Raw genomic sequence first — 23,084 nt, 5'->3', positions numbered from 1 at the left:
AACGCCTTTCCATCTATTCCAATTGAAACAATCTGGCTGGATGTGAAACTCTGAGTAGAAAACTCTTCCTTAGGAAATGTAAAAGTACCACTCCACTGTCTCCTGTATTCCTGCTTCCATTCTGAGTCCTAATCCTTTGCATAAAACATGTTTATTTTCTATTTTGTTTCTCCTCTCTGGAGGTTGGTAGGACCTTCTCTCTCTCCTAACTGTTCTGAAAGCTATGTCTTGTTGTGAATCCACCGTGCTGGGTACCTATCTGGAAAATCCTTTCCCATCTGGAAACTCATTTCTTTCTGTCCTAGGGAAATTTTCCTGAATTAATCTTACCCAACCATCTTCTTTGTTTTCTCTTTTTTAAGATGCTTATTACCTTGAAAATGAACCTACAGGATGAGTCCTCTTATTCTCTTGTATTTTCTCTCATATTTTCAACCCCTGTAATTTTGCTCTACTTTGAGAGATTTCTTCAACTTCATTCTTTCCAGGGAGCTTTTCATTTCTGCTATTATCATGTTATTTTTTGCTCTTGTATGTTCCTTTCTTAACAGCATTTTCTTCCTATTTCATGGATGTAATAGCTTCTCTATTCCCTATGAGAATATTAATAATAATTCTGTGTTTTGCTTGTTTTGCTTTTTAATTTCCATTTCCTATCATAGTCACTGTTTCTTCAAAGTTGCTTTTTTTTTTTCTGCATAGTAGTTTTGATCTCACTGTTTACATTAGATGCTTTCTTTAAATGTCTGGGGATCCTTGACTATTTGCTCTTATTTAAAAAACTAATTGGATTATGACCTTTCCTGTATAGTGATATGGCCAGGCAGTTTCCTCAAAGAGATCTTGGTATCTTTAAGTCTTTCCTCTCAAGCTAGTTAGATTCTACAAACAAGATTCTTTCAGGGGCATGGGGAGGATATAGCTCAGCGGTAGAGTGCATGCTTAGCAAGCATGAGGCCCTGTGTTCAATTCCCAGTACTTCCATTAAAAATAAATAAAATATATGCCTTGCTACCTGTATTCTGAGAATTACTCAGAAGAAAGCAGAGGGTGTCAACATTTTGTATTAACCTAACCAGTTACCATGTCAATTTCTTATCTTGGGGTTGACAAAAATATACCGTTAGTGAAAATCTCCTAACTACAAGGCCAAAGGATTTAAACTTCTCAGAGGATACTTTCCACTCCTTGACCTTCAGATAGAGACAAGTTTCTTTGCTGTCTCCCTTGGCCAGTGGGCAAAGTTCTGTCACCTTTCACTAAAGGTTTAGACCTTCAAAGGAACAAACTTTGTAAGGGATTTCAGTTTCAACTCTCCAAATACACAGAGCTAAAACCTAAACTCTGTCTCTGTGAGTACTAAAAGCCAAGCCCTTAGCAAGGCCCAGTAAACTGCCCCTTAACAACTCTAGAACCACTTTTCAAATGCCACTGTATCAGCTCATACATGTATTGCTCTAGCTTTTAGTTTACCCTTAAGTTTCCAGCAGTTAGAAACTTCTCTTTCTTTCAGGTAGCTCTGCAAAGAGCTTAAAATACAATAAAAAATATTTTAGCTGTTATATCGAGGTATTTATAGCCAAGAAGTCTGAGTTAGGTCAGTTTGCCTTAAAGCTAGAACCAGACATACCCGTAACTTACATCAAATAAATGTGCTCAGAAATTTCTTATAAAAATTTTTAAATGTACTATTTTGATTAGTATGAGACAGCAAATGAGATACTTACAACTTATTCAAAGCATATAAATATATCCAAATATGCACAATATACAGAATGTCACTTTCCTGTGAAGATTAAAATTAAATTTCCATGTTTAATTTTCTGAAACTCAGTTCAGAGCTGTGTTTTCAAACTGAATAGCCATAGCTACTAATTCTGGTGTAATCTGAGGCAACTCACATACAAAAGTATTTTTATATTGGGTGTCTTACTGTTTGTGAAAAAAACCTACCTAATAATTTCCTTGCAACAGCAAAAGAATCATGAATACAATAATACTTAAAAATACTCCTTCCCTGAGAGGAATTCTATCATTGTACAACACAGGGATATACTCCACAGAAGACTCTCCTTCCACTCATCCTCTGAGCGGCAGACTAGTCAACAGCCACTTCCACACCCCTGCTCCCTTTAGAGGAGCCCATCTCCCCACATGGAGGCTGCAAGTAGCCAACACCTGCTTTGTCAACCTGCCCACAGCCGAGGCGTGATCAAATCATCTCATGCTGTCAGAGGTACCCATGAGGAAGCTGCTGGGGGTTTTCTGGGGAAGTTTTCCTTCCTTGACAAAAGAGAAAAAGTTACAAGAGAAGTGCTTCCCTTTTCCTGCTTCTGCGTGCGTCTGAATCAGGATGTGGTGGCTGGCTGCTTAAGCCAACTATTGACTATAAAGGGACAAGCCTGAAGAAAAAACCAACATGGTCAAGACAGCAAAGTAGACAGAAAGGAGAGGCAGCGTTGGTGACATCACTGAGCTACAGACCAGCTCTGGAACTGATCTGTTTCTAATCCCTGTTCTTATAAACTCATATGCTGCTCCTTGGAGCCACCTAATTGACAGACCTGGCATCTCTGATGCTTCTCTTATCTTCTCAATCTCTGACCATTCCTTCAAAGAATCTTCTTTGCAAGCTACTGTCTTCTGCCTTCATCTTAAATGTCAGTGGGGCCTATTTTGTTTATCTTGGGGTTAATAACTTTTAATTTTTTTTCCTCAATGTTCAAAACTCTGTCACTAACTCAATCTGTCTCTCCTAGCTCTTTAAATCTTCTCTCAATTATTTCAAACACATTAGGAATTTTACAATTTCATTTGCTTGATTAAACATGAAGACATGGAATGAGAAAAGGATCCTGCACATATTCCTACGTATTATACAGAAATTATATTTGTCTGTCTCCCTCACTAGACTCTAGGCTCTACAAAAACAAGAACCATATCATATTTGCTTTTGTACCAGATTCAGTACATGTTATGGATGCCTTCAATAAACATGAGTTGAGCTGAACTCACCTTTACTTCACGGTATTCTTAATGCTTTACAGAAATCTCTCCTGTATTTTTCGATGCTTCTTTCTTATGACCCTTATGACTTTTGCTTAGTAACTACCAACTGTTCTAAAGGTAAATCAGCACATGTCAACAGGAATGATTTGTGCCAACTCTAGTTTTTAAAGGGTCCAATGACTCATGAGTGTAGGAGTCTGTTATTTTGTGCAAATGAAAGACAGATACTAAGGATGCTAGTTAAGGCAATTTAAAATTTAATATATGTAAACACTCCCTAAAAGTCTTGCTGAAACCAGTTAGAAAGAAAATCAAAACAAAAATGAAAACAGACTAATATACCTAAGAATTCTCCATCAGTACTGGTGATTAGACTCTTACCTCAATGACAGTTATACAGCAGAAATTTAATCTAAGCTTTGAATATATGTTTGAATCCTTAAAAAGTAAAGAAAATGACTGAAAACCATACACATATATATGCATGAGGGTTTTTTTTATCTCAAACTTAACATTCCTTTTTCCAACAACCACAAGCTAAACTGATTAATTTAACGTGAAAAACTCCCTTTAGCATAATTTTCAAGGAATAATGTCTATCATAAAAATATGCAGGTAAAGAGTTAATGGCTTGCTAACATGACAGTTCAAAAGAAATATCAATCTTATACCACAGCACATCATTTAAGTAAAGAAGATGACAACGTTCATGTAGACATCTTAGTTTACAAATGACTATATGCCAGGATATTTAAGAGAAACCACGTTAGCAAGTACCTTTGGAAAGTTTTTAAAGTAAATAATTATTATGCTTTTATATTCTACCCTATAAAGTATTTTATTTTTTACAGTGGGATAGTCTATGACCAGCAGCCCAGTACCAGAAACATTTACATTATTATAGAATCATTGAACAGGAAAAAACATTTCATATAATCTAGTCCATTGTCTTCATTTTTCATACGCTAGAAATGAAGTCAAGAAAAAAGTCCAGGGCTAAGGAAAAGGCAGGACTAGAATCTAGGTTCTCTTAGTCTCGGTCAAAGGGTCTTCTAAGATACACCGTCACTTCCTCATCACTCCTATCCACTATCAGTGTCGATGTTGCTGCTTATCTATTTTATGTGTGTTAGTGTCTGCAAATCCTGAACTCCCAATTTAATTCTCTACCCTCCCCATTCCCCCCTGGTAACTGTAAGTTTGTTCTCTTTGACTGTGAGTCTGTCTGTTTTGTAAATAAGTTCATTTGTGTCTTTTTTTTTTTTAGATTCCACGTATAAGTGATATCATATGGTATTTTTCTTTCTCTTTCTGGCTTACTTCACTTGGTATGACAATCTCCAGGTCCATCCAATGCTGCTCCAACTATCATCATCTTATTCTTTTTTATGGCTCAGTAGTACTGCTCTATCAATATTCTACAGTAACAACCACAAAGTCAAAAAGAACCTTTTTAAATGTTTACAATCATCTGACGATTATACAGTTGGTACAAGTATAGAACCATATAGAAAAAAAAGGACACAGACAAGATGATCTCACACTCTCTATTTCACCAATGTCAAATTACGAATACTACACTGAGGAATATTAAACTCAAATAGATGTGAAGCATAAGAGAATTTAGGGCTAAACTGGTCTGCAAAATTTTATGTTAAACATGAGAACACTGTAACTCACATTATCCATCTGTTTCCAGCACATGTCAAGGTACTGTTGAGCTTTTCGCCCCTCTTGAAGATGCTGAAGATCATAACCAAAAAAGACAAATTTTTAAATTACATTCAAATACTAATTAAAACCTAAAGTCCCCAAAAGGCTTTTTACTTAATTTTTCCCCCCAAGGTACTAATTATGTAACTTTACCCTGACTTAGAGATTATTAGTAAAGCAAAAACCCTAAAATGCATCTTATAGAATGTTATTTAAATGCTTTAAATATAACATTTAAGACAGATACACTCTCTTGAAAAATTCAGAATTAGCTTGAATAGGGACTGACAAAGTTTTTTACAAAGGGTCAGATAAGTATTTTAGGCTTTGCAAAGCACATGGTCTCTGTTACAAATATTCAGCTCTGTTGATGTAATGCTAAAGCAGCTGCACACAATACGTGAGTGAATGAGTGTGTGTCTGTTCCAATAAAACTTTTATTTACAGTCATTGAAATTTGAATTTCATATAATTTTCACATGTTGTGAAATTATTCTTTTTTCACTTTCTTTTCAACTATCCAAAAATGTAAAAACTTTCTTAGCTCGTAGGAACTAAGAAACAAAAACAGGCAGTAAGCTAGTTTGGTCCACTGGTTGGAGTTTACCAAACCTTAGTCTTAAATCTAAAAGGATCACAAATTAGCAAGAATGTCTTGAGATAATTTTGGCTAGAAGAAATTTAGTGAAAAAGAAAGCCAGTTTATGCTGAATGAAAATAATTTTAAAAAGCAAAGTAATTATTTCTGTGAAAATATTTCATGCACTATTGTATAAAAACGATAAGAATTACCATTTTTCTTTCAGTTTTCAGATCATGAGCATATCTCATTAATTCACCATAAACTCTGTGCGCCATTTCTTCTGCTACCACTTCGCGCTGTCCTGCATAGTCATTTAACTCGTTAAGGATGTTAAAAAAGGCTATACACGAAGTAAACCTGACAAAAACATATTGAAAATGGTGAAATTTATTTTTATTTTCATAACAAATGTTTTTTGTGAGGTACAGATTTAGCCTGACACTTGCAAATCATAGCATACTCAACCTAAATCTCAGCTAGTAGCTCTAAATTAACTTTGTATGAAAAGAATCCTGCATTAAGCTCAAGTTGTACACATCTGTGTATCTTTGAGTAGTCTTAATTTATCAATAAAGGGGTCAAAAATAATAAGAATACTACCTGCAGGCTCGTTTGGCAAACTGGAATCTCTTAAGTTGCCAACTGACTGGCCTGAGCTTGGGAATGAACTTGGCTGGATTCCTAGGCTTGCCAGCTGAACCTGTTGCAGAGATGGTGTACTTGCTCTCGAGGACAGAACCTGCCAATCATACCACTCAAATGCATCTCGATGGGTGATCTACAGAACAATTTTTCTATCAGCTTTGGACACAGCTGCCTGTATGCCTGCCCACATCCTGAATGGAAGTGAACTGCCACAATGGTTGGCATCAAAGAGGGGTAAGAAGGGGCAAAAATAAGGGTAAAAAAATGTGTGTGAAGGGAAGGAGAGAAACAAAGAGAATCACTGTATTAAAATATACAGACCTACTTGAATACTCTTCCGGAACACTCTCACATAAGCTGAAGGCAGACAACTCAGACAGGACTCCATTAACACTAAACCTGAGAATCCTAACAACTGGCAATTACACACAAAATTGTTTATTTGAAATCTAGTCTCTTTTTGTTTCTGCATTTTACAACCAACCACATATCCCCCTTGTTTTAAGAATGCCAAAAAGCTTACAGGTAATTCTCAACCTTTTATTCAGAGGTTTTGTTTTATTCCAAAATTACCCTGAAAACCTCATCATTTTCATTACCCCTTTAAACCAACCAGCCAAACTGTTTTACTACTTGTAAAAGTAAAAAGCAAGAATCTAACAAGCTCACAACTACAAAATAAAGTACAGGGAAAAATACCCTTTTCTTCCAGAGACTACATCATTCAGGTGGAGTCTCAGTCCACATATTACTTAAAACCCACATTTCGACTATTACCAAGCCCACTAAAGTATGCATCTTCATAAGAATAAATAGTAGTTTCCTCTTTCATAAACATTGTGATTTTTTTTACAATAAACTTTTAAAAATCTTTATAAAAAATTAACAGCATATTTTACTAAATAATAAAAACAGGTACTTTTAAATTTAAATATGCAGTAATAAACAGGTATATAATTTACCTTGGCTCTTCATCTTTGGAGGAACGTTTGGGACAGTACTTCTTAACCAGATTTCTATAAGAAGATATTTAAAGTTTATTAAAAATACTGCTGTTGAAATTCAGATATCCTAAAAGTTTCTAATATCATTAAATCAAGAATTTAATGATATAAAATAATTAAGACAGTAACATGATCATCTATTATCATTAACATTGTAATAGATGATCATTACTTACATTTTTTCTGAAAATATTGATACCTGTAGAAAAAAATGTTATTTCTGTGCTTATGAGTGTAATCATAATTTGGTTGATTATGCTATCAAAGAAGAAAAGAAGTAAGAAGAAGAATACAAGAACGAAAGTATTCAGTATATGAAACTGAGTTATAGCAGAAAGACACGTATTTCAAAGAAACACGGTCATTATTTTGTTTTGCAAATCAGGGAATTTAATACTAACTAAGGTAACATTTAAACAGATGCGGACTCACAAATAGGGTAAAAGAACAGTTGGTCGGTATCCTCCATAACTACTTGTATATGAAAATCATGTGACTCTTAACCTTCTCTTTTTTAGGCAAATGAATTGCATTCCAACTTGTAACTTTCTTTGCCTACATCTCTGTCCATTCTTGACAGTCTGGGACTAGAATGTCACCTCATTTCACCTTTGCAAAACCAGAGGCAGACAAGCACTTGGACTCCGGAGTCAAACTGGACTACCTGGGTTTTATGTGGCATCTGTGTGACCTTGGGCAATTTACTCACCATCTCTGTGCCCAGTTTTTTTAAAAATGGTGATAACAGTACTTCTACCTCTACCTCTTAGGGTTATGAGAATTAAAGTGGATAATATTTGCAAAAGCATTTACCACAGTGCTTTTATATCATGCTACTCAAAGTATGATCCATGGACCAGTAAAAGTCCACGGACTCTGTTACCTACCCACGACAAGCCAAGTACAGAAGCTGAGAGTAATTTTATGTCTGTTGAATCAAAGTAAAAATACATTTTATATGTCTCTTTTTATGTCATTTTTTCTAGTATTAAATTTTTATTGTATTTTATAAACTCATAGGTAGAAATTTTAAAAGAAACTAGTACATCATCATAAATAGTCTGAGGTGTACTGGTTTAAACTTAAGCATCTTAAAAGTTAATGACCCTATGGTCTTTCAAATAAATATTATAAAAGAATCACGGTCTTAGTTATTCTCAGATTATTATCAATCCATTCCACCTACTCAGTTTAATTTATTCATTCTAAGAACAACTGTCTCCTACGTGCTAAGCGCCGTGCAAGCTCCTGGGAACATCCAAGATGAAAGAGTACCTGTGCTCAAAAGACAGCCTCCACCGAAAAGAGACAAGTATACACGAACACCTACCACAGACAGCAGGGATGGGCGCTGTGGTAAACGAGTGCAGAGGGCGCAGTGACAGGAAAGAGAAGGAGGCCCTAACACCCGAGGAGCCAGGGAAAGAACAGGCAAGACACTGACGAAAGAGCCTGCAGCAAAGTTTACTGAGTTTCTGCCATCAAAAACCTCACAGTCCTCACTGGTTGTAAAGGTACAGGATGAAAGCCTTAGACCACTTATGTGTTTGTTCATCAAAAGCTTTATTAATACTTAGCACATTACTGTATAAATACATGTACCTAATTCATAAATTAACTCTACAGGCACAAGCTCCAACAGTGTTAGCAGAGAGCCTCGGCCAGAGTAATATCAAATGTATGAAACACTTCCACATAACACAATGATATGAACAACAGAGCGCTCTGCAGGGGGCTTCCTCAGAGAAGGAAGGCCGAAATTTCTGATTCACCTAAAGAGGTTAACAAGAATTGGGCAACGTGAAATCCGGAGCAGGGAGTGGGGTGGGGGTGCGTTCTAAACAGAGAGGATCTAAAAGCAAAGGCAAGGAAATAAGAGGAAAAAACATGGCGTTTACAAACTATGAATGAGTTATACGTTGCTGGAACATCAAGTGTGAGTCAGGATGGCAAGCAGTGAGGCTGAAAAGGCCGATGGGTGGGAATGGTAGCAGAGGCCCTTCTAAGCCATATTAAGAAACTCTAACTACTCTTAACCAGTGGCTCTTAATCCCAGTTACCTGAAACACTACCAGAACTCATTTTTGTGGATAAATTAATTTATTAACTAAAACATCAGCAAGCCTTCTATGTGCTACACATTTATCATTTCAGGTACGATACGGATAGAAAGGGATGAATCATAGCTAGCAAACTAGTAATTGTGCATGACCTACAGTCCTTTCTAAAAGAGAACTCAAAAGGGAAGATGGGGAAGAGATGATGAATGATTCAAAAGGTTGATTAGAATAGGCAAATCCACAGAGATAAAGCAGATTTATGGTTGTCAGGGCCTGAGAGAAGGGCAAGTGGGGAATGACTGCTGATACTATGGGGTTTCTTGCAGGGCTGATGAAATGTTCTAGAATTAGATAGTGGTGATGACTGCACAATTCTGTGAATATACTAAAAATCACTGACTTGTATACTTTAAAAGGGTGAATTTTGTGGTATATGACTTATACCTCAGTAAAGTTATTATAGGAGAAAGAATGGTTACTGGAGACACTGTCCATCTGCCAAGGTACATCAAATTCAACAAGTCTAAGTTAGAGTGTATTTTCTTTTCTTAACTTTATTCTTTTCTTATATTAATGATACCACTATCCACTTAAGACATTTAAGCCAATAATTTGGCAATCATCCTTACTTTATCAAGTTTCACTCACCTTAAGGTGTTCAAGTCCTATAGATTCTATTTCCTAATTAAGTCTCATTAAAACCTTTTTGTGATAATTTTTATAATAGACGGGGGAAAATTACAAAAGAAGTCCCTTCTTCACACTTTTTTATTGCTTTGGATACAGGTATGTGAAGACAGGATTATTGAAGCTACTGCAACAACTTTCAGACCAAGAAATTTATAAAAATGCCTTGACATCACTAAGCTCAAGAATCCCCTTTCTAAACTACTTGTTATATGAGAGGATTCCTATTGAAGCTGATTGCTTCTTAACTGACACTGCAAAATAGCTAAATTAAAATGTCCAATGGAGAAATGCAGTAAAAACTGGAACTCTGAAGAAGCTTTTGGGATCAAGATATAGAAGTGAGAGTCAACATGTGTGAGGACAACAAAACCACAGGAGCTACCATTTGTCAACCATGTATTACCTGTCAATCTCTAAACTAAGCACTTTCACACTTACAACAAACTTGCAAGCAGCCCTATTTTACAGGATTCAAGACATATTAAATAATTTGTCAATGGTCACATAGCTAATAAAGAACAAAGGAAAAACCCACCTCATATCTGGTTCCAACACCTGAGATACATAAAATAATGAATGAGAATGAGGCTACTCAGAAAGTGTGAAATGATAAGGCGGGCTTTGAGACCAGTATGAGAGCTGAATCTCTTGACACATAAAACTGGCACTGTTGGTGAGTGTGTTTCCTGCCATGTGGAGAAAAAAAGCCAATCTGCTCTAACAGAATGAAGCCAACACACACACACACACAAAAGCCAAAAAAGGAGGAGGGAGGGAAAAAGAAGTGGAGGGAGGGAGGGAGAACGACAATAAAGGGCTGGGCCTGTCTGGCCGTGTTTCAGATACGGACTTTTTATTTCCTGTGACGCAGGTACATTCCAGGTCTTCCCGCAGCTGAGCTGTTCAACCTCTTCTTGAACTCAATTTTAAAAAATCAAATCAGTAAAAGGTATCAATAAATAAATCAACAAATATCTCTTGTCAATAAATTTACCATTAAACTTCAGCTAGCTCAAACTGGGTTTTTCATCACTTACAGCCACAAATCTTTTCTTATACTGCAAAATTTAATATAAAAGATATCCACATACAAAAGAATGAAGTTGTTCACTGGTCTTACACCATATACAAAGATTAACTCAAAATGGGTCAAAGATCTAAACGTAACAGCTAAAAGTATAAAATTCTTAGAAGAAAACACAGGGAAAAGCTTCACAACACTGGATTTGGCAATGGTTTCTTGAATATGACACCAAAGCACAGACAACAAAAGAAATAAATAAATAAGCTGAACATTAAAATATTAAACTTTTGTGCATCAAAGGCCACAATCAAAAGAGTGAAAAGGCAACTATAGAATGGGAGAAAGGATCTGCAAATAATATATGAGGTTACAATCCAGAATATATACAGAACACCTAAAAATCAGTAACAAAAAAACCAAATAATCCAATTAAAACATAAGCAAAGTACTTGAATAGCATTTCTCAAAAGCTATACAAATAGCCAGCTAGCATTGGAAAAAATGTGTAATGTCACTGATCATTAGGGAAATGCAAATCAGAGCAACAATGAGATTTCTTACACCCATTAGGATGACTACTATCAAAAACAAAAACAACAAACAGAAAGTAAGGATGTGGATAAACTGGAATCCTTGTGCACGACTGGTAGGAATGCAAAATATATCAGCCACTACAGAAAACAGAATGGTAGTCCTGAAAAAATTATACATAGAATTACCATATGATTTGGCAATTCCTCTTCTAGGTTTACAGCCCAAAGAATTGAAAGCAGGGATTCAAACAGATACTTGGACACGATGCTCACAGCATCATTATTCACAATACTCAAAAGGTGGAAAAAACCCAAATGTCTATCCACCAATGAATGGATAAATAAAATGTGGTATTATCCATATAATGGAATAATATTCAGCCTTTAAAAGGAAGAAAATTCCGAGACACACCCCACCACAGATAAACCCCTATGACATTACGCTAAGTGAAATAAGCCAATCACACACACACACAATACTGTATGATTTCACTCATGTGATACCTAGAGAAGTCAAATTTATAGAAACAGAAAGTAGAATTGCCAGGGGCCAAAGAAAGGGAAAAATGGATAGTTGTTTAACAGGTATAGAGTTTGAATTTTTCAAGATGAGTAAGTTCTAGGGATTGGTTGTAGAGCAGTATGAATATACTTAATTAACATAGTTGAAATAAACACTTAAAAATTATTAAGATGGTAAATTTCATTTTAGGTACTTTTTATAATTTTTTTTAAAATGACCATAAAAAGGGGATTACTGGAAGTGATATTAGACAAATTCTGAATATTATATTTATTTTTTAAAGGGACATGCTTCATTCTCAATTTTTATACTTCTACTGGTGGCAGATGTTGAAACAGACTGATGACAAGACATAAGAAGACCTAAGTATTCATGCCTGAAAGACCTAGAAGAAAATCAAACAAGCTTCAATGAACGTGAACGTAAACAAAGTTAGCACCTATTCTCGTTTCTTTAAGATTCTACTTCCTTCTTTTACTTTACCTTTACCACGTCAAGGATACTCAGTACCTAAAATGTCAATAATATATGGGTTTATAGTATCAGCTTCATAGTCTATACCCACCCAGAGAATATATGCAACAATTCATTGCCATTTAGGATGTGATAGGCTTAACAACGTGGTTTCCAGGCAACTGTAAATCTTTCAGAATATTTTCAGGTATGTTCAAGACAGAAAAGAGAAAAATTATTTTATCTGCTCAATTTAGACTGAGGAAGAAGCAGATTGCCACCACAGATTTAAGTATTACACTTTTCAGATAAATTTTGTTCTGCAAGTTGTTAACTTCTGTTTTCCTTCTAAATATTAGATTCTTAAAGAGAACTATATAACACAGTCCCAGATTCAAATAAGCAGCTAAATCTGTCTGATTTGCCTATACTTTACACATAGAGGATGATGAAATAAACATTTTATCTCATTTTAGACACTGCTACACAATTCAAATGGCTACAAATAACTTGGAAATAAAACTATTAAAGGCATTATGAAAGAGCTAAGAGATTAACTAAGGGACATATACAGACAATATCATTAACAACATTCTTATTTCTTTATAGTTATTTAAACAAGGTTTCTAAATCTTTTTCATGAAAGCTCACTATCAAAATAACACAACTGGTTTCAACTTATTTTCTTTCATAAGAGCTTTATGTTTTACTTGTTAGATTCTGCTTCACCATTTAAGAATACATTTTAATATAAAAAATCAGGAATAGACTTTGCAATTCTTGTTAAGGTGATGACCCTGAGTTCCTTGACTAGTCAAGTGGTAGAGTTCACTGACTGAATCATTCCAGAAGTTCACTGTTGTATGCTTACTACTGGGCATACTCTTAGAAATACAATGACAAAGATCAACGAATTCTTGAGAAAATTAAATGAGATAGTAGCATATGTAAACTGAAAATGAAACTCAAATAACCCCATTGTTGCAAATGTAAGTTAGTAGTTTGCTGGATAATTAAGTTGGGGTGGAGGGCATCTTTTTAGACGTATGAGAATGAAATGAGATAAAAATAGAGCTTTGTGGCACACACAAAGTACAAGGATAGGAGCAGAAAAATGCTGATAATCAAAAAACAAACAGCTGAAATATTCTAATGATAACTGTATGAAGTCCAAATCAAACATATTAAAATATAGTTCTGTGACACTGAAGAAAGGCTCCCCAATTGTCCTGCTGTTTCCTCTCCTCTGATAAATCATCAGCAGAAAATAGCTAATACAATTAAGGAGACTATTAAAGGCAAAATCAAAGAGAACTAAAGTAACATTATGCTACCCCTAACTCCAGTTTATAATAGGTTATGGGAATAATAAAAGTAAAAAGTATTTATTGTAAATTCTCATATTTAAAAGAATGGGGGGGCAGGGTATAGCTCAGTGACAGAGTGCCTGCTTGGCATGCACAAGGTCCTGGGTTCAATCACCAGGGCCTCCATACAAACAAACTTAATCCCCCCCCAAAATAAATAAATACATTTAAATAAATAAACAAATAAATAAATAATAAAATAACAAATACTTTCTAAAAGAGGTTTTAAAAAACCCAGAAATATTCTTAATGCCTCTTAGGAAGGAAATGAAAGTAAACAGGGCTTCCCGAAAGGTTAGTTTTTAACCTTCCTTAATGACAAAAACATTTTCTTAAAAGGAAGGACTTCTAAAGTGTTAATTTTTTTTAACCTTTTCTTATCTTTATGGAAAAAGATAGAACTAGACCTAAATTGATGAATACATAATTTATATTTAACTGAATTTCTACAATTGTTACATTATAAACAGATGTGTTAGCTGGAAAGAGTGTATTATGCAGTTTTTAGATAATTTATTATTGTCTATAGTAAAATACCTTAGACACCCAGAGACATCTCAGTAATACTAGGTACTGTTGATAGAAAAAATCCTCTTCAATAGAGAATTAGTCTTTCTCCCTATGCTAAGAAGCAGCACAATGTGCTCAGACTCTGCAATCAGACTAACCCAGCTGGCTTGTTCTTCACCTCTCTTTAACGCAGTTTCCTAATGTATAAAATAATTCTTACATCTCAATGAGTTTTTATGAAAATGAAGTATCTTAATATGTGTAAAAGCACTCAGAATAGCGCTGGCACATTATTAAATGCTACATAAGTGTTAAGTAAATACCAAAAAAATTGCATGCTCTGTGCCAGGCCTTGTTCTCCAAGTTAGTAATATGCACTGCACAGAACTAACAAAAATCTCTTCCCTCTGTGGAGTTTACATTTTATGAGGGAGATTATATTCTAAAGTTAAGAGGCAAAAATTATTTAGCCAGCATATCATTTAGATATAGGCACCTAGATATGTACCAGGTAGGCTCGGAAACTACAAAGGACTGACAAGGATGAGAGTTTCCACAGGATTCAATTCTATGAAGAAAGTTCATCTAAACCCCAAAATACAGGGAACAGTTCTGTATCCAGATGCCCCTATTAGGGTTTACTACTTTAATCAGTTGATCAAAAATTCAGGCAAGGCCGAAGAGTCAAGAGTTAAATAATGGCCAAAGAATAAAAGTAATCCCCACTTTCCACAAGTCAGTACAAAGATGAGCTCTCTGGGCTCTTCAGAGATTAAACAGTGACAACAGAAACAGAAAATTCTGATAAAGAAGCATGAGAAAATAAAGACTAAATAGAAAGTAGAAACTGGTTTTATCTTCATTATTTTATATCTAACCCCCTCCTAAATGTGTAGAACAACCTCATCACAGGGACAGTATACGACATAAGCTCTAGTATGGACAGAAAGCAGTCCATGGTCAAAGGTTCAGCATATAGAGAGTCTTATTTCTAAACTAAACTGACACATGTATCATTCAATTATTTGTGTATTCAACTTGTATTCACTCAGCTTTAGAGGTACCAGCTATGTTGCCAGGGTTAGCAAGGGTACAGAAATAAACAAGATCAAAAAACTCTGGGGTGATTTCTGTTCTGGTTAGGCAAGAGCAGTTTTTAGGCTTCCTGTCATCCAATCTATTTCTCTTCTAGAACCACACTACCACATTTGAGTCAAAAAGGGATAATCTGGGGTGGAACTAGGGGAATATAATTTTATATAGCAATCTCTATGCCAGAACTTAATGCTCTAATTATTTTAACTAGAAAAAAATGATACACACTGGCATATATATAAAGAGATTCTTTTTTTTCACTTAGGAAAATTTAGTTAATCTCTACCACACAAATAAAATAGTATAAATTTATTAGAAGAATGATTTCAGTTCATGTTCACAAACAAAAAACGTTCTACCAAGTGATTCAAAGTCACCACTTACATAAATCAAAATAGACATGATTCAGTTGTTTATAACTATGTCTCCAAACATTATTAGATGTTTTATTTTCTATTTATTCGCATCCTCAAACCACTACCAAAAATGAATCAATACCAAAAATAAAACAAAAGTTACAACAAGGCCATCAAAGTAAAGAAAAGAAAATAAGCTGGGAGTCCCAAAATTACATAGCAAATTAAATGTATGCAAATTAAAAAATATATTTATAAAAAATATATTGCAAAATTTAATCTTCCAGTATTTTTGAAATGTAAATATTTCACATTCTGAATATAGTTATTATCTAGGAGAAAAAAAGAGCTACCCCACTATTACAAAAAAAAACCTGTCCTCTGCAGTAGCAAAAACAGGAGGGAGTTAACCAAAAGAATTTTTCCCATTAAAGGGGAGGAAATAAACAAGCCACACCTATTCCTTTGGGACAAAACAGATACTATAAAAAACAGCTGATAATTCAATCATTTACTAAGTATTCATCCAAAGTAGCAAATCTCAATTAGAGAAAGGGAAGGGAGTTAAATGGTTGCAAGTTACACATGCCTCCTACCAACCCCTCCTAATTGGAATTCCTCAGCACCTTCTGATAATCCTGCCCTTGATGAGAAGCATTTCAAGTGACAGCCACTGTTAGGAAGAACATGTGCTGAATTTCTTTAGCGTGCTGGGACAGAAAAAAGATGCAAATCACTGAAATTGAGCATCTGTACATAATAAAACCTACTTTCTCAGTACCAAATTATATTTTTCATATCATGTAATTGTGGGTTCTTACCATTTGTGCTTCAAAGAAGTAGTGTTCAAATCTCTTTGCAAGTAAGTGAAAATGTTAACAGTTATTATCAGTTAAAACAGAAAGGTAAACAAGTCTGCCATTTGATTAGAGTCCTGTTACTCTGGTAAAACCTTGGCCATCGTGAAACCCTTGAGGCCCAGGTTATTCTGGACAATTAAATATTGCAGATTGCTGAAGTTTTACCTTATAAATTGTCAATTTTTATTTTATAACTTATAATTTCTTTTGAAATATACCATCTTCATTGAAAAAGACTTCAATAATTTAAAAGTATAAGTAAAAAGTGTAAGTTCCTTCCCCTCCCACCCCAACTCTCATTCCCCATGGGTAACCACTAAAACAACGTGGAGTGTATTTCAGATCTCTTCAGAATACATACAAATTGTACACATAGCTGTACATGCAAACTCAAGTAAGCAGAACCTATATTCAGTTCTGCAACTTGGTTTTTACACTAATGAGGAGCCTTTTAAGTTTAAGTATGCTACTATACCTGATTTATTTAAACTGCTTATTCCACAGTATTTTTCATCCTTCATTTACTGACATGTACTTTTAGGCTGGAAACATTTTTTATATGTTCTCTACCATATTTTAATTTTTTTATTGTTTGTCACTTCACACTGCTGTAACATCACTGTATTGTCTACAGTATTCCTTCTTTTCACTTTATTGTAAAACTTAAAAACAAAAAAAAGTGCTAGAATTAAAAATTAAATGAGGGAAATTTCTCATTGTTCACCCATGAATACATGAGTTTTTAATTGCTATACTAACTTTTCAGAGGTCCTTGATGCTTCCAGATTCCTGAGCAGTAAAGTTCCCAGATTATAACTTTGGAAAGGTTGAGGGGGTTGGGGAGGACCGTATATAGCTCAGTGGTATAGCACATGCTTAGCATGCATGAGGTCCTGGGTTCAATCCCCAGTTCCTCCATTAACAGTAATAATAATAGTAACAACTTTGGACAGGTAAAATATCACAACTATTAATATACTAGTAGGTTCCCTTTTCATATTTTCATATAGAAAATATCTTGTTTTAAAAAAACACTGAGGAAGCAAATGGATCAGGAAATTAGCATACTTCTATTTCAATAAATGTCATAAAAGTAGTATGTATATCATTATAAAAATATTATAAGTATTCATTATACTAGTCTATTTCATTCCTACACCCAGTCAGCTGACTGCATAAACCACTACTAATGTAGTGGACACATGCTGTTTATCACTCAAATATCCCTCTTCCTTCTGTGACCTACCTACTATCCTAAATTTCTTTAGGGCAACTATCCCTCCCCATCATTAGCTACTAGTATGTAAACCTACTGTTCTCATGTTAGTGAACTGCTCAGCCTAAGCATATAACCAACCTAACCAGGGTCAGCAAGACAAAAGAAGACCTCTGCTGGGATTTCTGCAGAAAAGAAACAGGTACAAGCTTGTATTCTGCTCTCCTTTCATCCCATTCTTCTCCCTCCTTTCACCCCCTTCTTCTCCCTCCTTTCACTTCCTTCTTTCCCCCTTTCCCTTCTCTCCTCCCCCAAATGCACAACAAAGAAGACCACCATTCTTCACCCAGGATGTGGGTGTATAAGGATATGAAATCTAGAGCTGAAGGGGTAGAAAGGATAGTACTGACTAGAACCTGAGGATAAAGGCAGCAAGGGGAAGCAGAGCCAAGAAATGGAGCCTGAACACATTTGACCTGTAAGTCAGACTATGCCTAGATTTTTTACTCACGTGTGCCTTTTTAGGTTGGATTCTTCTGTCACTATGCAATGTGAAGCACGGTAATCTCTACAGCTAGAACCTTTACACTGCTGTCTAGTCTTCAGACTTCAAGCACCATTTTTGTTGAGTAAGTTGCAGTAAAACTACTTCTCAAGTTGTGGTCTAACAGTGATTTTCTGCTTGAACAAAATCTTAAGATAAACTTCGTTTGTTTTAAGATTAAAATTTTCCCTTTCAAACTTTCATCTTCTAACACATATTCTAAAATCACTTTCATCAGTAAATATCTGATTTTTGACAGAAAGAAACTCAGCTCATCACACGCAACTTCTGAATCTCAGTAACTGCGAAGAAACTAGAGAAATCTTCAATTCTCTGGAAAGATTACTAAAGCAAAAAAGTTACAGGGGAACAAAACAGTAACATATAGAATTAATATCCAAGTATTCTTTTTTCCTGGAATTTTGCTTCCTGATTTTATGATTTTAAGTATCTTTCTGGAATGAAAGCTACTCAAGATTTAGCTAGCCAATATTCCTTATGGTATACTCAGCAATGATTTAATTAAATCAGTCATTAAACCAGTTACCTAGTTTCATCTAATTCTGATGAAAAACATAGAATTTAACCTCTGGCATATCACATTTATCTAATATCCAAATATTTAAACATGTAATTTCATTTCTGAGAATGGAAGGAAAAAAAAAACTTACCTCAACTGTTTCGCATAGTTCTGTTCAATTTCTATCCTCTCTTTAACAAATTTGGCATATCTTTCCAAAAAATCAATTCCCCATTGTGTATGCTTGTCTAAGCTGTCGAACTGATCCTAGAAAAGGAAGGTAAAACCACATTGAAAAGTCTAAAGTTTAATCCACAAATATTTTAACCAGCTTCTGATATTTGTCCAGAGAGACAATGAGGTATAAAAAGAAAAACAGGCCCTTCTGCTGGTCCCCACCGATCTTACCCTTTAATACCTGTACAGAAATAGGTTCTTCAGTATAAATCATGCTATTTCTTGCCTGAATGCCTTTACACATGCGGTTCCCCCTGCTCGCAACACCCTCCTCAGGTCAGCTCTTTGCAATTAACTCTACTTCCTCCCTTGATATTCAGTTCAGGCCCTTTATGTCCTGCAGAAAATGGCCCTAAACTCTCAGACTGGGCTAAGTGGTCTTTCTCCGGCTCCCCAAGGCTCCCTATAAATACAAATTATTACTTTATTCACTTGCTATACTATATTAAGGGCAGGAGCCATGAATTATTCAACCCTGAACTCCTAAGGCATAAGCACTAAGCCCAGCACCACAGCGGGTTCTTAACGAAGAACTGTTTGAACAGAATCAAATAAACCTGGGGTCAAATTCTGGGCTTTGCATTTACCATATGTTTTGACCTTGGGCAAGTTACCAAGGTTCTTTACACTTTTTCCATCTTAACATGGCAGTCCTATCACCCACCTAAGTAGGATTATGGTGATGTCATGAAGTGTTCTACAACGCAGTGAACATGAGACTAACACACAACAAAGACCACTGTCCTGCAAGGCTCTTTAAATCTTCAAAAGATACTCCCTTCTACCCGTTGCCTGAGAAACCATCATTTCCTAGCCTTCAAGAATCATCTCCAAACTGGCGAGTAACTCGGTGCTCTCTCCCTCTCTCATATCAAAAATCCAGGATGCTGGCAAAATATTCAAGTATCACCCCTTTATAACCTCCAGTCGTTTTTATCTTTTCCAATCACCCATGATTTAATCACATGTGTTATTTACAAATGAATCATCTCAAAATCTCTGCCTTTTGTCTCTTTCCCTACCTTAAATCATTTAAAACTTCTATTCATAAAAGTAAAGTCTATCTAAATAGCAGAGATAGAATTCATCTGGCTATCATCGTTTAGTATTACTACTGTAATTCTAGTCTTTCCTGCAACTTTTTCATTATTATTTGGCTTCCAAAGTAGATTTGAAAACTGCAAGAGAATGCACTGCTCAGTAAACTTAATTGGATTATTACTAATACTTCCCATTATAAATTGGATATCTCTTTCAAATTGAAAAACTCTCAACAACAATAGCAAAACATTCCAGAAAAAATCTACAGCCATGCAGAAAAATCATCATGGAGGGGCTTCATATGGGATAGTTTTTAACAAAGGGCAAACAGTGTATGGTTAAGAGCTATCTGGTACACAATGGAAGTCAAGAAACATACAGAGCCTATTATGTCCAGAGACTAGGCTGGGTTTTGGACACCTAATATAAATAAATTAGGCATATTTTTAATCTTAAGCTCCTACTATAGAAAAAATATAAAGAACAAATAAAGAGAACATGGTAAGAAAAAAAAATTGCAGAAAAAGAATAGTGTGAAGCTAAAACAATCATTCTTCATTTTTCCAAAATGCTTCAAAGGCTTCTTCCCATCATCCTCTTCAACAAATTTTATATTAATCTTATCTTCTAAATGAAATCTCTAAAAATTTTTATTATATACCCTAGTCAGTAAAAATTCTAAATAAATACATCTATTATATGTATATTTTCATAAATTATATATACTATGCTATTAAATTACAAAATCTACAAAAATAGAAATTTTAAAAAGAAATGAAAATGAAATAAATATTATTTTAAATAGCTTTTTTAAACTCATTTAACAAACAAAAGACTTGGGGCTATAACTTTTTAAAACAACAATTTTAATGAAAGCAATGAATTGAATATGCTTTATTATTTCTAAAATCTTGGTTTAATACTTAATGGCAAAGTAATTTGAAGGCCTTGGTTCTAAACTAGAACAGTTAGATTAGTGGTTATCATAGCTTGGGAGACAAATGACACCTCACAAAGATATAAAGTTCTAAATGGAAAAAGTCTCCTGCTTCAATTTTTTTTAATGCAAAGGTTTACATTAAAATTTGACTAAATAAATGTCAGTGCTATTTTTACAAACCTATCAGAAAACACTGCATCTTTATATTTTTAACAAATAGGGTCAGACTCCACTGAAACTGACTGTGTTATGATTTTATATGTCAATTGGACTGGGCCACATTGCCCAGATATTTGGTCAAATATTACCTTAGATGTTTCTGTGAAGATATTTTCTGTATAAGATTAACATTTAAATTCCTGAATTTGGTGGAGTTAAACACATTATCCTCCAAAATGTGGATGGGTCTCATCCAATTAGTTGAAGGACTTACTAAAACAAAAACTGACCTTCCCCAGGAGACTGCTTTTGGGCTAGAACTGTAACTCTTCCCTGGGTAGAGTCTGGAATCCCCAAGCCTCCAAAATCGTGTGACTCAATTATAAATCAATATCTTATTAATCAGTATTATAAGTCAATATCTATCTATCTTTCTCTCCCCCAACCCTCTCTTTCTCTCACTATACACACACACACATCCTTGATTCCGTTTCTATGGAGAACCCTGACTAAAACAACCAATAAAATTCTGTTTCCAAGGGGTTCAAGTATGCAGATATATTTGTAGGTGACATAAACATTTTCAGCAAAAAAATTACATAGTAATGTTGGATGCATTCCCAAATGCTCATCCTCAAAATGCTTTTTCTATAGCTCAGGTTTCTTTGGAAAAGCAGCTATTCACTATTAAAATCTCTTTTTCATCTTGAAGAAACAGATTAAATTTTCTTTATTAAAAGAAAAAAAAACTCTGCTAGGAAAACATATTACTAACAGCCATTTATTAAAGAAAAAGTCAACAAATTAGAAACAATAGGAGATGAACAGCAAGTTTTTCAATGGTCCATCCCCATTTCATTTGGTAATACTGTAAAAAGTCTATTCACTGTATTTTAAAGGTATTATTTATATAAAGTTAACCATAAAATATGCTCTAATGTTCTTTAGACTTCTGGATTTAACTGTGTTTGCTCACTTCTATAAATGATGAAGTGATTAAATGCAACCATATTCCAAATTCCTTGTTAAAGGAAACTTAATGTACTGGTTTATCAGTGGTTGTTGTTTTTTCATAAAACACTGTTCAAGTCAATTCACATTGAGAATAAATCTTCAACACACTTTCCTCTAGTGGTTCACAAAAAAGTATTTCAAAATATAATTCATTACTGAAATAAAATCTAGCAAACACTCTTAAGCTATTAGAAATGTGTACTATAACAAACTGTATAATAGATTTTTAGCATATAATTTCTCCAAAAACATATTTCCTTAGAGGTATCTTCTATGAGCCTTCAAACAATATTTGTTGAGATCATTAGTTTGTCACCACATTGTTTTACATATATTACTACTTTTACCATAAAAGGCATAGCAAGTATTATTTCTAACACTATAGTTTACCATTAACTTTGAAATTTCAAGAAGATTCCAGTCACTCATGTTCAGAGCAGCATTATTCACAATAACCAAAAGTTGGAAGCAACCCTCATGTCCATCAACAGATGAATGGATAAATAAAATGTGGTGTATACATACAATGGACTATTACTCAGCCTTAAAAGGATATTCTGACACATGCTACAAAATGGATGAACCTTGAGGCATTATTCTAAGTGAAATAACTGAGACACAAAAGGACAAATACGGTAAGGTTTCATTTATATGAAGTACCTAAAGTAGTCAAATACAAAGAGACAGAAAGTAGAAGGTGGTTGATTCCGAGATACCAAGGGCAGGGAAGAAAGAGGAGTTACTGTTTAATGGGTAGTTTCCACTTGGGAAAATGAAAAAAGTTCTGGAGATGGATGATGGTGATGACTGCACAACACTATAAATATACTTCAAGTCAATGAACTGTACACTTAAAATGGTAAACATAATGTTATCTATATTTTACCACAATGAAAAATACTTGTCAATAAATTCAGTATAATCTTCATTGGTTATTATATTATTTTAAACATCACTAAAAAACAACACAGGTCAGGGTGGCCAAGGT

The 23,084-nt window shown here is 34.6% G+C and overlaps 1 protein-coding gene across 3 annotated transcripts in view; it reads right to left on the bottom strand.

Annotated features, from left to right (window-relative positions):
- The window catches only part of FNBP1L (formin binding protein 1 like), a 97,186-nt gene that overhangs the window by 28,464 nt on the left and 45,638 nt on the right, over positions 1-23,084 (bottom strand). For all 3 annotated transcript variants that reach the window (XM_031457624.2, XM_064488729.1, XM_031457621.2), the window contains exons 2-5: positions 18,857-18,972; positions 6,913-6,966; positions 5,515-5,662; positions 4,690-4,752 (exon numbers count right to left, since the gene is read on the bottom strand). In XM_031457624.2, the coding sequence (XP_031313484.1) occupies positions 4,690-4,752; positions 5,515-5,662; positions 6,913-6,966; positions 18,857-18,972 (381 nt within the window). The remainder of the gene's footprint in view (positions 1-4,689; positions 4,753-5,514; positions 5,663-6,912; positions 6,967-18,856; positions 18,973-23,084) is intronic.

Source organism: Camelus dromedarius, chromosome 9 (genome assembly GCF_036321535.1).
Source record: "Camelus dromedarius isolate mCamDro1 chromosome 9, mCamDro1.pat, whole genome shotgun sequence".
In the NCBI taxonomy this organism is placed as follows: Eukaryota; Metazoa; Chordata; class Mammalia; order Artiodactyla; family Camelidae; genus Camelus; species Camelus dromedarius.
The sequence above is the reverse complement of the archived record's forward strand: the minus strand, read 5'-3'. Positions and strand labels throughout refer to the sequence as shown.